We start from the raw sequence: 15,427 nt of genomic DNA, 5'->3' as shown, positions 1-15,427 counted from the left end.
AGAGTAACGTGTTGGGGCATGTGGGGTCAGGAGGAAGTGCCAGCAAGGATGTGCACGTGTACATGCATGCGTGAGCACACACGGCAGCCTGAGAGATTTTTTCAAAGCCATCAATCTAATCTTGTAACCCTTCCCAGTGTGCCTCAAACCAAGGCCAGCACTTCCAAGTGCTGCACAGCTGATGCCCTGCACAGGCTCACTGGACCCGACTCCATGCTGGGCTTGGCTCCTGCTACTGGGACCTCTCTCCCCGGCCCCATGTCACAACAGGAAGTCCTGGCTAACCTGCAACCAGCCTTCTAGGAGCCTCATCCTTCATTCCAGGCACCCACGATCCCTGCAATCTTATGCTGTTTGGAGAAATGAGTTGCCTGAAGTCAGAGTGAGCCAAACATGCATGGAGCGCAGAAATCAGCGCTCCTTCTCTGCCTGCAGATATCTGGATACACAGGCCTTCAATACCGTCAGCCCTCCATATCCGCCAGGAGACGGGTGTCAGGATCACAAGGCTACAGTTGCTGAAGTTCCTTATAAAAAATGGCGTGTAATACTTATAATATTTGCCTGTAACCTACGCACATCCTCCACTAGCCTTGAAACCATCCCTAGGTTACTAAAGAGTACTTGACACAATGTAAATACTGTGTAAATGTGGTTGTACTGCATCCTTTAGGGAATAAGAAGACAAGTATATTTTCCATCTATAGCAAGTGGAACTGGAGTGGGTGGAACCACAGATGTAAAACCCGTGGATGCTGAGGGCTGACGGTGAACTATGCACGTTTGTTAAAGGGGTGGCGGGTGAAGGAAGGCACACCCACTCCTCCATCCTGTTCTTTCCCTCCCCCTTCCTGAAGGGTCATCAGGGCCCCAGCACACAGACAGTTGACACCTGACCCCTGACAGCCCCTTGAGGAGCTGGGAAGAGGCCAAGCCCCAAAGTTCTGGCCAGAGAGAGGGATTTCTAGTCTCTGGTTCCATGGAGGAGCAGCCTGGGGTAGGACGGGAAGAGACACCCAGGCTAAACTCACCCATCCCACTGCCATTCTCTACTGAGCAGGAAGATTCTAGGACTGGCTACCATGAGCATGGTGGGGCCAGAATAGTACATGAGGATGGAGCTGGGGTGGAGCCAGGTGAGCAAGTGGCAGGGAAGATGCACCAGGGTTGCCCACGGCGGGGTGTGTCTGTGTGTGTGTCTGTGTGTGTACATGTGCCAGAAACACCCTTGTATCTCTACATCAGCTTAAAGTCATGAAGGGGGAATTCAGAATGACTCTTTGTTATATAAATTTCCTATAATTTGATATAACTTGTAATGTAAAACTTCTCCCCACAAGTAGCTTATATCTACTCCCAGGGAAGCATAAAGAATAAAATCTCAATTGCCAGGAACCCCAAAGCTAACCACCAGAGGTGCTTTCCTCTGTTCTTAAAAACACAGTTTTATGAATCTGTACATTGTAAAAAAAAAAAAAAATTGGCTGGAGCCATGGCTCAAGTGGCAGAGCACCCACCTAACAAGCAAGAAGCCCTGAGTTCAAACCCCAGTGCCCCCCAAAACGAAACAAAAAAATGAAATTAGATCGTAATAAACACCTTATTGTGGAACCTGATTGTTTTTTAAGTTCAAGGTAAACATAGAACATGGGGAAGCCATAGCCCCAACTCTACTCTGGGGCTGTGAAGGCCTCTCTAGCTGCTTACACCCTCACTATGCACGCATACACCCAGACGCACACACACACTGTGCACACATGCATAACACGAGCACACATGCATGCCTGCACAAACATGAACACACACGTGTCCGCACATGAGCACACACATGCACACACACCACTATCCTGGCAGCTCCAAGGCAGGAGTCAGCACTGCCAGGCTAGAGGGGAAACCCAAGGCCTCAGGAAAACCAGTTCCAGATGTACCATGGAGCCCACATCTGGGCAGACCTGTGGTCAGAGGAACTTGGGGGGAGGGAAAGTATCCCTATTGTGCCTGACCTCCTCCTGCTCAGCCTCTGGGAGCTCAGGGGTGGGGTGTCTGGGCTGTTAAGAGCTGGAGCTGTAACAGACAAGCTCTTCACACACGTGGAGGAATATGGAGGGAGGGCAGACTTAAGGGGGGTGGGGACCTGGGCAGCCCTGGAAGAGGGCTCTAGGAGAGGACAGGCTGGAAAGAGACCAGTGTCTTGTCAGAGAGCCAGCTGAGAATGCCAGGAATCTCAGTTCCGCCCCCACCCTGTCCCCTGGGACAGTCTGTCCTGGGCTCCCAGCAACCACACCCCACCACCAGGCCCCAGTCTCTGGAGGGTTTCAGGCATGGAGACCCTCGGAGGGAGCAGTTTCTGTTGGAGGTGAGTGGGGTGGGGCTGTGCTGGCCATACTTACAAAGAAGAGCAAGTTGAAGAGGAAGAGAAAGTATTTGGTGACCTTGATACAGGCCGCCCCCATCCTGCAGATTCTGGTGCTCCCTGGGGAGAGGAGAAAAAGCAGGTAGGTCAGGAGGGTAGCATGGGGCCAGGAGGAGGGAGGGCAGGGTGGGCTGCCTGCCGGTGCTGTGATTCCCTAGCACCAAATCATCTCAGTCTCTCTGTGATGTGGCATCCACCACTGGCCCTGCTTTCGGGAGTGCTGAGGCTCAGAGAGGCTGGATAGCCTTCCAAAGCCACACAGCTGGGAAGCAAGTTCCTCTAAGCAGTCTCTGATCTAGGTCAGCCACTGGTGGGGCTGTGACTGGAGGGAAGTGCCTGTGTGGGGACACCCTTATCTCCACAAGCCCAAGCACTGGGACTTGTCCACAGAGGAGCTGGTCTAAGTTACAAGGTCAAGAAGTTAACAAGTGACTGACAGAGACCCACAGGTGAGAGGTACAGTGTGCTCCCTAACTCTTCACAACACACCCTTGGACCAGGGCTGGGGCTCTGGGGATGTGGAGGGGTTCTGATTTCTCAGAAAAGGGACTGAGTTCCCCTCCCCCCATTAAGGGAAATAAGCCTTGTAAAACATCCGACCAACGCAGAAAGACACAAATCAAACAAAACTGTTATGTCGCCAAGAGATAACAGTTTTGTCATCATTTTAATTAGCTATATATACTTCCTGTGAGTGATGGTTTTGAACAAACTCACACTCATCTTGTATCGATAGTTTGGTAGCCTGCTGTTTTCATTCTACAATCCCAGCATACCCAGAAAACATTCTTCAACAATGTAATTTTATACGCTGCATAGGGTCATTAGTACTTACTAACGTTTTGGGGGTCACAGATTCTCCTAGAAAATTCATGTGTAGGTAGCATCTTGCTAATAATTTCTAGGGGTTCATGGACCCCATAAAACCCATTCAGGAAATCCATTGATCCCAAGTTAAGATCCCAGATAGAGACAGGCCACAAGGCACTTAACCAGTACTTCTAAGATGGGGCCCACAATCACCCTGAATGACACCAGCTGTGCTTCTGAGCTCACACACATACACACACACACCATGCTTGAGTACATTGTGGCCTCCCCAGCCGAGGTCCAAGGAGTGGGGTGACATGGGGAGAGGGAAGCTAGCTGCTGTTGCATCCTCCCAAGTCCTGACAGGCCCTGTGGGAACAGGGAGCCAGTGCTGGGCAGCTGGGTTGGGACAGCTGGCCTGGGACAACTGCATGGGCAGAGCTGGGCTGGGGTGGGGGACAGGCACCAGGCCAGTTGCATTCCTGCTGTCCTGTGGAGGGGAGGATCGGGCTGCAGGGCAGAGGGAAAGATAGGTGAGTCTAGGTTGCTCACACCCCTTCCTCCTCCAAATGTCCCTGCCTACACATGCCCTTCCCCCACACCCTCACCCATCTCCAGCCTCCCAGCCAAGTGGGAGCTCAGCTTCCATTCCACACATCTCCAGTGATTCCGATAGGGAGAAGGCTCACGACCACCCCAGAGGTCAGGTTCAGTGCTGTGAGTTTTCTTTAGCTGCCTCTTTGAAGGACAGTTTTGGGCACAGCATGATGAAAAACTGTCCAAAGAAAGGCCGCTTGGGTGGTTGTGAGACCCCTGTCACAGGTGGCACGGAAGCCAAGCTGGTACAAAAGTTTAGGGAGGGCAGATGAGACATGAGATGTTTCTTCCAGCTCACAGGGTCCAAGGCCAGTGTCTGAGAACTGCAGACCAGCAGGGACTGGGGCCAGGGAACCTGGGCACAACAGCATCCCTGTGGTCACCCAAGAGGAGAAGACGGCTCTCCCATGTCACAGAACCATGGATCTGAGATGCCCTACTCAGCCTGGCCAGGGGAAGGCCTGCTGGGACACTACAAGGACAGCTATTGTTTCCTCTCCTCCGGCCCCAGCACAGTGCCCAATACACCACAGCCCCTTCATAAATTCCAGGACAAATCAGTTATTGGTGAGAGATCTTACCCGAGCCAGGCCAGGTGACCTCTTCTCACCTACCAGTGACCTGCTTCATTCAGCCCCACTGGATATTCTCCCAGACCCCCGCAGTCCAGATAGGTCCTTGCTTCACAGGGAGAACCTCATCTAACTGCAATTGAGAGCTGAGCATCTCAAACTCGTGCTGTCAACTGCTTGTGCCCCTGGAAAAGGGGGAGAACCCTTCCAGTTGGGAATTCTGTCACACAGTTCCAAAGAGTCCGTGAAGGGTTTCTCCACTGGCTGGCTCTCATGTCCCCTGGGCAGGTGGGGTCTCCAGGATGGCTTCACAGAAGGAAAGGTGGGATGCAGAAAATGACAGCTCTTAGGAAAGGGTAGGTTCAGGGGCTACAGAGGTCCAAGGAGGGACTGCAGAGAGTAGCACCTGCCTCAGGTGGCCATTCTCATCCCTCAAACCCTTTAATCTTCCCAACAGCCTGGGAGATGAGTTATTTCCATCCCTGGGGGAGACCTGAGGCTTAGACAGGCTGTGACTTGCCCATGTCACACAGCGCATAAGCCATCCTGGATCCAGAGCCCGTGCTCCTTTCCCTGTGAAGTGCTCACTTGGGGAAAAATCCAGGCCATAAAGGCATCTGCAGGGATGGCCAGATTCCTCTTTCTGGCTGACATAGGGGACCTGCAGGTGTGGCTATGGCAGGAACATGCCAGCAAGTAAATAGCAACAGGAAGCTGCAGGCTACAGATGACAGGATTAGACCAGGCGCCACCAAGATGTTGACAAATCTGACTGAAAAGTGATCCTGAGCCTCATTTTACCTACACTGTAATATGTTGGCATAGTAAGATCTCTGCCCTGCAATATAATCACCAATATTAGCATATTTAGAACCATATGCAAAGTGGGGCATGCACACTCAAAGTTTCCTCCCTTTCCTGAAGAAAGGCCTGAATCTTCAAATCCTTTCCCATAAAATTATTGTGGACAACTTCAGCTAGGGCTGCTCTGCCCATGGTGCCTGTGGTGTCTCTTCTGTGACAAGGTTTCACTTCAGAACTAGCCTGAACCTGCTTTCTATCTTACAGTTGGTGACAGTTAGGTGATGAGGACCAAAGTGACTGCTCATGGAACTCTGGTCTGGCAGGCAAGGAGGAAGCTGGGAAAGTTCATGGGCAAAGCCCCAGCCTTAGTGGCCTCAGGTCCATGTGGAAGAGAAACTGGCATTCCCCCAACTTTCCAGAACCTGGGCAACCTGGGCTGGCCTCAGCTTTCTCACCCAGACTGGATCAGGGATTGGGGCCAGGGCCTCTGTGCCCTATGAGTAGGCTGAAACATAGAGGGGTAAAGGAGCTTGCCCAAGGCCTCTAGGACCCATCCACTCCATCCCACACAAAGGCAGAGGATGCCCAGACTGAAACAAGAGACAGATAGCTGTTGACTGGCAGGCAGCTCAGCCAATCAGGATAGGCCTAGGATAGGAATCACTTGGAAGAGCAGGAGCTGGGAACCAGAGACAGGTTGGGCAGCTCCAGGGTAATGTGCCGAGGTCCAGGACACACAGCATCTCTGCCGTGCAGGTGCAGGCATTTCTGTCTCAGGTGACAGGAAGGAAGAGATGGAGAACATTCTCCACCCTGGGCAGAAGACGGAAGGTTCTGCCAAAGGCAAGGTTCAGGTCAGTTGGAGCTGGGGACGCACTCATGAGGGGGTGTGGCACTAACATCAGGGAACCCACAACTATGGAGGAGGCCCTGAAGTTGCATTCTGAGGGCCCAGGGATACTTCGCAACACCACCTTCCCCTGCTGATGGGAGAGCCTCAGCCTCTCCACCCCCAGATGGAAACAAGTGTTGTTTGGAAGCAGGGATTGGCAAACCACAGCCGGGAGACCTAATCCAGTCCCCTGCCCATTCCCCACACAGCTTGTGAGCTAAGAATAGATTTTACATTTTTTGAATAGATGAAGTAAAAAGAAGATTTTGTAATGAAAATGACATGACATTCAAATTTTTGTGTTCATAAATGAAGTTGTTTGACACCTGGCTCCACCCACTGGTCTAAAACATTTACTCTGGTCCTTTACAGGAACAGTTGGCTGGGTCCAGGTGTGGAGGACCAAATGGTGACCTACACAAGTGTCCAGACCAGGCAGCGAGGGTCAGGATGGCCCTCAGTGTGGGATCTTGGGAAAGAGGAAGTATAGGCCGGGTTGCAGGAACTGATGGCTACTTAGAGGGGAAAGACTCAGGATCCGTGGACAAGGGTTCACATCTGCCTATGTGGGGCCGCAGGGAAGGCCTCTCCAGGCCACATCTCCTCACTGCCCTGCCTGCTGGAAGGGATGAGGTCAGTGCCTGGCACCCGCAGGGCTCCATGAGTGGGAGTTGGGCCTCATGTTTGCACCATGAACATCAGATGGCTCAGTGCTGCAGAAGGAAGGAGGAAGGGGCAAGCATCCTCTAAGATGAAAGTTAGCAAGCAGTATACACGCTCTCTTGTGTACAACTAATGGAGGTGCTCATGCCTTCCTGCCAGGGTACATTATAAAAACTGACTGATGACACAGGGGAAGGAGATACAAGCACGTCTGATGGAAAGTCTAGAATGGTCATGGAAGCTCTGTCAGCTATTCTCTGTGGCAGGTAAATTGACCATTTCTAAGCAATGACAACTTCAATTGACCAAATATATAATTTTATGCCAATCAATTTGTATAATGAAATTAAAATACTAATATTTTATTCACTTCTTCTCATCTTTTAATACTCACCCCAGACTTCACCTCCTCCAGCAAACTCCTACAACAGCCAGCCTGAACCACTGCCACGGCCACCCCCCCCCCAGCCCAAGACGCATGTTGGTTATGGATTTCCTTCTGATAACCCTGGGTATCCTCATCTATAAAATGAGGAAGATGAAACCTATTTTGCAGATTTTTCCAGACACTAAATTAGGCCATGTGGGTAAAATGCCTGATCTGTGGCAGGCTGTCAACAAATGGCAGTTACCATAACAAGATACTGTACAATAATTTTCTACTTACTCATCCATCTTCCCTATCACGGGAAGACTGTTCTTTATGAGAACAGAGCAGGTGCCCAAGAAATGTGTCTGAATGAAAGACAGGATGGGTGGATGGATGGATAGATAGATAGGAGTGTGTATAGGTAGATGGATAGGTAGATGGATGGATGGATGGATGGATGGATGGATGGATGGATGGGTGAATGGTGGGATGAATGGGTGGATGGGTAGATGGATGAGCAGATGGATGGATGGGTAGATGAATATCAGGACAGGTGAATGGGTGGACAGATAGGTGAATGATGGGATGGATGGGATGGGATGGGATGGGATGGACTGATGGATTGATGGATAGATGGATGATAGATTGATGGACTGATGGGTGAATGGGTGGATGAATGGACAGGTGGATGGGCAGATAGGTGGGTGAATGGGTGGGATGGATGGATGGGTGGACAGATGAGTGGGTCGCAGGATAGAGAAAGGGATGGGTGGACAGAGGAAGGGAGGAAGAGGTACTACCACAAAGAGCACAAGGACTGTAAATGTTCATCCAACTGAAGGAATTCTGAGACCAAGTGCTCCTAAGGCAACTGAGAGTGTTTTCAGCATTTTTCTATCCTCACTCAAGGGCTGTGCAGGGGGTGTGGAGGGTGAACACCCTGAGCCAGGATGGAGGACCTGTTGCCAAGCCTTCTCACCTTCCCCAGAGCCCCTGGGCATAGGAGGTGGGATTGGGAAGAGCTGGTGTCTCCAAAGAGCCCCTCTCTATGTTGCCCCCACCGCTGTGAGTTTGCACCATGGAGTAGGAGGTATGGCGTCACCCTCACCTGGAGATGGGTACTTGCCCAGAGCCTGACCTGAGAGCCTGGGTCCTGAAATAGCCCCAGAAAACCAAGGTGTGTGTAGGTTAAACACCTTCAAAACCAGGATCAGGAGATGCAGCTTTGACAGGACAGGCTGTCTGTGACTTCACACAGGTGACTGCCCTCCCCGGATCCCCTTCCTTACCTGTGCAGTGATGGGCTTGGACCACAGCAGTATTTTCTGGAGTGGCTTCTCAGAAGACAAGTACTGGAAGACAAAGGCACTGTTAAGAACAAACAGCTCAGCTGTAATGTGGCCTGGGAGCAGCAGGTCTCTTCCCGAGAGTGGCCTGCATTAGGCCATTCCTGTCCTAAGACACCCAGCAGTACACACTGTAACTGAGTCATCCCCAACTCCTGAGAAACCCTTTTCACTTAACAGCTCCTAATGCCATGTGCAAATCAAAGGCTTTCGAAGGTCTCTCTGGGACTGGGCTTGCACTCCAGGCTCTAAGTGCTGTAAGATTCAGAGAAGGGGAGGAAATGGTCCCTCCACCCACTGAGCGCTCAGACCATGTGTGTCTCCTCCTTGTAGCCCCACGGTCCAGGACACCTCCTCCAACCCACCACTCCTCCGGGCCCCCACCAGCCTCCCACCTAGGCCAGTACAGTGTCTGCCCTCACCAATCCCTTATCTACACGACAAGAAGGACTACAGAAGGCAACCTGCATCTTGTCCCTTCCTGCCTGCACCCCTTCAACAGAGATGTGGCTGTGAACTTATAGGCTATAAAATCCAGGCTCCTAAGTGGTTAGAAAGATCCTGGTTTGCCCTGTTCCTCCTCAGTCCTCCCTACTTGTGCCACTCATTTGCTCTTGTTTCTTTTTTCATTTGCGGTACTGGGGTTTGAACTCAGGCCTACACCTTGAGCCACTCCACCAGCCCTTTTTTGTGATGGTTTTTTCCCAAGGTAGGGTCTCTCAAACTATTTGCTCAGGGCTGGCTTTGAACCTCCGTCTTCCTGATCTCTACCTCCTCAGTAGCTAGGATTAGAGGTGCAAGTCACCAGCATCCAGCTGGTCTCTTTTCTATTGTTCCAATACACTTGTTCCTTGCCCACCCCAGGCCTTTGCACTTCTAGTTTCTCTCTCAGAATACCTCTTCCTGGAGCATGGGTTGAATCCCAGGGTTTGACCCCCGCCCCACCCCAGGATTGGATCTGAATCTCCTCTGGGTGAGAAGAGATGATGGAAGTCATAGATTTTCTCCTAGGAAGACACACACAAATGGGCAGGAAGCTGCTTCCACCCAGGGGTCACAGATGCTGGAGAGCCTGCCTGGGGGCCCAGGGTCTGTCTCCCCATGCCAGTGCCCTGGAGCAGAGTCCCCAGTCTCCAGCTGCACACTGGGACTGCCCTGGAGCTCTATGGTGCTGGTGCCTGACCTGGGGGCCAGGGATTGTAGTTGCCCGGGAGTGCAGCCAGGGCACCAGGGTCTTGAAGTGCTCCAGCAGACACATCTGTTGTGACACACTGCTGTGGCTCCGCCCCCAGAATACCCAGTCATTTTGCTTCTGCATGGTGCAGGCAGGCCCAGGCTTCCTGGTGCAGTAGTGCCTGGCCAGGAGCAGCTGTCTGGAAAGCCGTGTCACATGAGGCTCTGGCACCTATGTTCCACCCTTGCCTTCCAAAGGCTCATTTCTTCCAGGCCATTTACCCCAGAGCAATGTCACTGTGCCTGAGATCTTTGAGATCCCTGCAGTTTTCACTGGGGCCAGAGAGAGCAAAAGACCACAGGTTGCACGGCCAGTTTGGGCTGAGTGTGCAGCGGCACACTGGGAGACTTCTGTCCACAGCGGTTCTCACTATGCGCGGCCCTGTCCTGTTTACGGGGACTTCTGCGTGGAGGGGCATAAGGAGTGCTGGACTCAGAGTTGCACGGCTGGCCCTGGGTTCCTACCTCTGGCTGGGTTATGCACCTACCACAGGACCTTGGCAGGGGTGGGGACACCACAGAACTTCTTCCTCATAGGTGATTGGGGACACAGGCCCCAGCTGCCCCCACAGTGGAACAGTGAGCTGCCATCAGGTCAGCACACGGTACAGCTCAATCTATGTGTGCTGTGGCCTCTTCTCCCAGTCTCCCTGTCTGAAGAGGACATATTTGCTACATCTTGCCAACCATGTGGCCTGGGACAATTGTCACACCTCTAAGGCCTCAGCTTTCCCACCTGTAAAATGAACTGAACAGTGGATATGATGAAGCCCACAGGAGCTGGTGTACATGAGGTACAAATGCCACATAAATGCAGCTGATGGTGGTGGTGGTGACTGTCCTGGTATTCCTGATGTCATGACTGACAGTCAGGGGCCTTTGCGTGCTTGGTGCAGCCTGTCATGTGTGTCCCACCTGTAGGCCTCTGTTTGGGGTGACCCCTACTGTTCTAGGATGAGGAGATAGGAAGTGGTTGAGCTGTCTGAGGAAGGGGGCCTCTGCCCTGAGCTTGGTCTGAGCCACAGGTGCCGGCCTGAGTTCCCACCAGCTCTGTAAGTGGGGCAACCCTTCCACCCAGGCAGAAAGTGGAAGGAGAGATCCAGCCAGGCTGCTGTGCTCTGGAAAATAACAATCTAGATAACAATAACAATCTAGAGCTGGGCACTGCGTCCCCAGCTCTTTGGACTTTGTCCTGATCACCCAAAGAAAGAAGCCACTGTGGCTGTGTTTGTTTTCACATTTGACAGGTAATGCATTTCCTGAAAGCGCAGCTGACTCTAGAGGCTGCGTTTTGATCCCCCACTATCTGATTTTCCAATCTCTGGTTGGATTTGTTTGTTGTGGTCTGTGACAGGCTGGGATTATCAGTGAGGCCAATGTGAAAGGTCAATGGCCGGGCCCCAAGCCCATGGACTCCTACCCTAGCAGCTGAGACAGAAGGCCACAGGCCAGGCTGAAACACCAGACCTGACCCCAGCTTAGCACTGAGAGGCGACCTCAAGAGGGCAGCTCTCCCTGGGGATGGAAGGTTGGGGTGGGAGTGGGGAGCCAAGGGCCTTGGGTGGCTCTTTCAGGACCCCCTACCCTCCCACACAACGTCCTGCCCTAAGTGTCCATCTTACACCACTGCCCACTGCAGTCGCCATCATGGGCTGGCCCCAAGCTGGACACAGAAAATGGATGGATGGATCCCAGCCCTGCCCTCAGGGAATGCCCGAGCTGGAGTTCACATGAAAACGAGCTGTATGAAACACAGCATACAGTCACAAAGCAGCCCTCCTTCTGAGGGATGAGTTGGGTCCCTAGAGACACAGTCTCACCACTCAGTAACAAATGCTGACACTCTGCACAGTTATCTTTGCCAGCAATTGTGCTGAGCATTTTTCAGGCTCCCTCTATCCTCACAGTGTCCCTGTCCTCTATCCTCACAGTGTCCCTGTGTGGTAAGCACTGCTTTTAATCCCAGTTTACAGCTAAAGAAACTGAGATCCATGGTGGCAAAGAAACTTGCCCAAGGTCATAGAGATGGTAGAGCCAGTCAAAGCCCAACTGTCTGACCCAGTCCCTGTGTTAACCGCCACACTCGGCCTCCTGTAAAACAGTTGCATATGATAAGGAATCAGAATAACAGCCTCATCAGTACAGTTTTGTAACCCAGACTCCAAACTCTCCCAACGGAAGACACCCTGGGCCCATGACAGGCACTAAGGGGTGGCTCACATGCCCAACCCAGGGTCTAGCCAGATGGGGCAGGTGGCAGGCAAGAGGCTAACTCTGGACCAGGGCCAGGGATCCAAAGACCCAGACTAGGTTTGGGCCTTTTGTAGACAATAGGGGGAGGGAGGGGACTCTAACCAAGGAGCCCACAGGGCAGCAGGCCACGTTGTACCCTCCCTAGACACTGAGCTCAGGAGGAAGAAAGGGATAACTGCAATGCCACTTTCACCAGTGACCCCTTCCAGAACACTCCCACAGAGACCCAAGGGAGTGCTACCTGGCTGCCCTAACTTCCTTGGCACAGGGGTTAGGTGGGCATCAGATAGATGTGGGCTGAAATCCTCTTCTGTCTGTCCCTTTCCAACGGCCACATATTTTTTCTGAGCCTCAGCTCCCAACCTGTCAAGCGGGCTCCAAATTCCTGCCTCCCGGGCTGTGGGTCTTGGTACTTCCCTAGGTGAGAGAGCTGTTTTGGCTTTCAAAGTATTTGGTGGGAGACAGAGGCAGAGTGGGTGACACTCAGTGCTGCCTACACACACCGGTACAGGGCTCTGCCCATGGATCCTTGGGTGAACAAAGAGGTGGAACAGGGATGACAGCACACACAAGTCTCTGCCACTAACAGCTTGGCGAGAGGTCTTGCTGGATGACACAGCTGGCAGGAGAGGGCAGGATGGGCCTCCCCTAACCTGGCTCTCCACTTCTGTAGGTTCTGTACCTCTGCCTGTGCCTTCCCTCTGCCCCATTTCTGGGACTGACTCTCCAGCTCATACTGAGCCTGTGAACATCTAGTTTCCATCTGATCCCAACTTGTCTACAGGGCAGGCACCTGGCTCCAGAAAAGGGGGTGGGGGTGGGGGCGAGAAACCTACTTCCACAGTCAGCAGCGGCCATCTGGGCCCTCTGAAGGCTGGATAAAGGGCTGGGCCTCCACCCAGTGGGACCCTGGTTCTCATTCAGGGCAGTGCCATTGACACAGCCCAGACACTTGGCAGCTGGGACAGGAAAGCCGTTAACAAAGGAAACCAGAGCTGCCCGTTGGGGCTCCCTCCCATTGCTCCTTGAGCTCTTGGGACTCTGAGACTGCCTGAGAGGCTGGGAGCCACAGCAGGGCAGCCAGTCCCCAGGGTGAGCTCAGCCAGAGTAGCCAGGGACTCCATGCCTGCTGGGGTCTCGAGAGATGCTTTTCCTTAGAGGACCAAGAGGGAATAAAGGAGTCCTGATGAGTGTGGGGGAGGTGAGGGGATAAAAGGAGCCAAAGGATTGAGAGAGGAAAGTAGGAAAGGCAGAGAAACACAGAAAATGAGAGCAAGAGAGAGAGAGAGACAGAATCTCGATGATAAGAGCCCTTCTGTACTAGGGATTCCAACCTACAGGCCTCAGGTCCTCTCTGGTCTCTACAGGAAAGCCAGGGAGGGGGCCCAGAACTTCAGCCCTGCTGGCCTTAGATAGGGTCCCACCAGGAGCCAGTCCAACTCTAACCCATCTTGCGACACCCCAGAGGCTGCCTTGAGTGTCTACGCCTACCCTGTTCTATAGCCAGAAGTCCCCTTGAGGCTCTTGGGGGCTCTGCTGTCCTCTGGCTCTCACCCACCTTTGCCCTCCCCCAGCCCATTCTCCTCAGCCCAGGCTTCTGCCAGATTCCTTCCAAACAGGGCCTGGAAGGGCCCTTCACCCACCACCAAGATTCCTGAACAGGTCTCAGGGCTGCGTCTTTATCACCAACAGGGTGGCTGGGGGGGCTCTGAAGAAGCAGAAATGGGGAGAAGGAACTTTACCTCAGCCATCAGTGGCTAAGTCACAGCCGCACAGGGCCCCAAACAGCCCCACGGAATCCCCTCCACGGAGGAAGGAAGGAAGGAAGGAAGAGAACCGACACAGCCAGCTCTCCCCTGACATCCCCCAAACCTCAGTATACCTATCCATGCAGTGGGGACAGTCCATACACCACTTCCTGAAGCAGGGGGGAATCTAGGACCCTCCACCCTGATCCTGGACACTTAGCACCCACCTTCCTCTCTGACCTCGGACTACCCTACTCCCTGCTCCTTGGTGGAGGGACACGCCTCTGGGAGGCAAACCAGGAATTGGGCCAGGAATCAGAAGTGGGGCAGAGGGTAGAGGGTCCTGGCCGCAGGCCTTGGGCGGGCTCCTTCCCTGTCTAGTCTGCCTTAGGAGGTGTGAAGTCTGAGGAGAGAGACGCTATGCACAATCAAGGGAAGTGTACTGATGAATATCACCGTGAGAAGGTTCTAGGTCAAACAGGGTTGGGAGAGGAGGTGTGCAGACAGACATCTAAGAAGAAAGGAGGAGAGGTGTTAGGGGCTCCCAGAAGGGGTCTCTGCCCCAGTGGACAGCAGGTGCCAGGCCTAGGATTTGTGGTAACAATCTTGGTCTTAAAGTCAGGCAGAGACTCATGCCTGGACAGGCTTTGGGGTCTCTTAAGAAGAAAGGTACTCAGAGGCAAAGGGACCCCTTCTTCCAAAAGAAAAAGAGATGTGTCAGTGAACCACATGGCAGTCTGGTTAAGGGTCAAGAGGGAATCAGGGCTGTGGACCACTGAACTCACATCCTTGTTCATCCATCTAGCAAGAGGCCTTCTGTTGACTGACTAAGTGAGAGTCTGAGAGTAGGTGGTGTGAGAATCCCCTACACAGATCTGAAAACTGAGCATCAGGGAGGTTGGTACTGAGCCCAGGCAGGGTCACAGCTTGAAACTGGCAGCATTTAATTATAGACCTCCATGTAGGCATTGGTCCCATCCTTCTGCCTAGTCCTGGCCTGGGCACCAGCCCAGAACACCTCCACCTAGAGGAGATACAGTCATGCCTGAGACCAAGACCTAACCAGTCACTACCTTAGGGATCATTGGGGGAGGAGGCAGGTTATAGCCCCTGCCCACTTCAAGGAAGAGGAGCTGATGGGCACTTCCAGAGGGCCTGGGGATCCCTCCCACCCCCACACCCCACCTCCTCCCCTGCAGGACGGTTGGCTCCTTTCCTCTGCATGCCTCACAAGTCATTGTCATCAGTGAAGAAAGGGTCATTCTTATTTTTCAGAACATAAATGACTTGCCCAAGATCACAAGCCAGCATGAGAGTCATAGGGCTGAAACTGACCTGTCCTCAGGGCACACAAATGTGGCCACTTGCCCTGCCAGTTCCTGCAGGGCAGGTGGCCCACACGGCCCACCCCTGTCCTCAGACCTAACCAAGGAGTTCACCAACCTAGTTGGCCAGTTCACCCTCTGTGTAGAACCTGCCCTAATGGAATTGCTTGGCCAGAGGACCAAGGCTTCTCAAGGGAAGGTGTGGCTGGAGGCGGTCTGGAAGAATAAGGTCAGGAGATAATGAGGAGGAAACAGTACTTGCTGGAGCTGCAGGACCGCAGTACCAATGGGAGAGAGTCTGGAAAACTCTGCATGGTGCAGTTTGGAGGACAGATACAGATACAGGTCCCAGAAGAAGAGGGGCTGAAGTGAGAGGGACTGGATTCCCCCATTCCTCAAAC

At 52.9% G+C, this 15,427-nt stretch overlaps 1 protein-coding gene across 3 annotated transcripts in view; it reads right to left on the bottom strand.

The window, feature by feature from the left end:
- Cd82 (CD82 molecule) overlaps nt 1–15,427 on the bottom strand; it is a 44,856-nt gene that overhangs the window by 18,119 nt on the left and 11,310 nt on the right. For 2 of the 3 annotated variants that reach the window (XM_020163710.2, XM_074044658.1), the window contains 2 exons: nt 8,411–8,473; nt 2,391–2,473 (listed from right to left, as the gene is read on the bottom strand). In XM_020163710.2, the coding sequence (XP_020019299.1) occupies nt 2,391–2,453 (63 nt within the window). In that variant the 5' untranslated portion in view covers nt 2,454–2,473; nt 8,411–8,473. Of the gene's footprint in view, nt 1–2,390; nt 2,474–8,410; nt 8,490–15,427 lie in introns of all 3 variants that reach the window. The other variant, XM_074044657.1, reaches the window with a different exon arrangement.

Source organism: Castor canadensis, chromosome 1, assembly GCF_047511655.1.
Source record: "Castor canadensis chromosome 1, mCasCan1.hap1v2, whole genome shotgun sequence".
Lineage (NCBI taxonomy): Eukaryota > Metazoa > Chordata > Mammalia > Rodentia > Castoridae > Castor > Castor canadensis.
The sequence above is the reverse complement of the archived record's forward strand: the minus strand, read 5'-3'. Positions and strand labels throughout refer to the sequence as shown.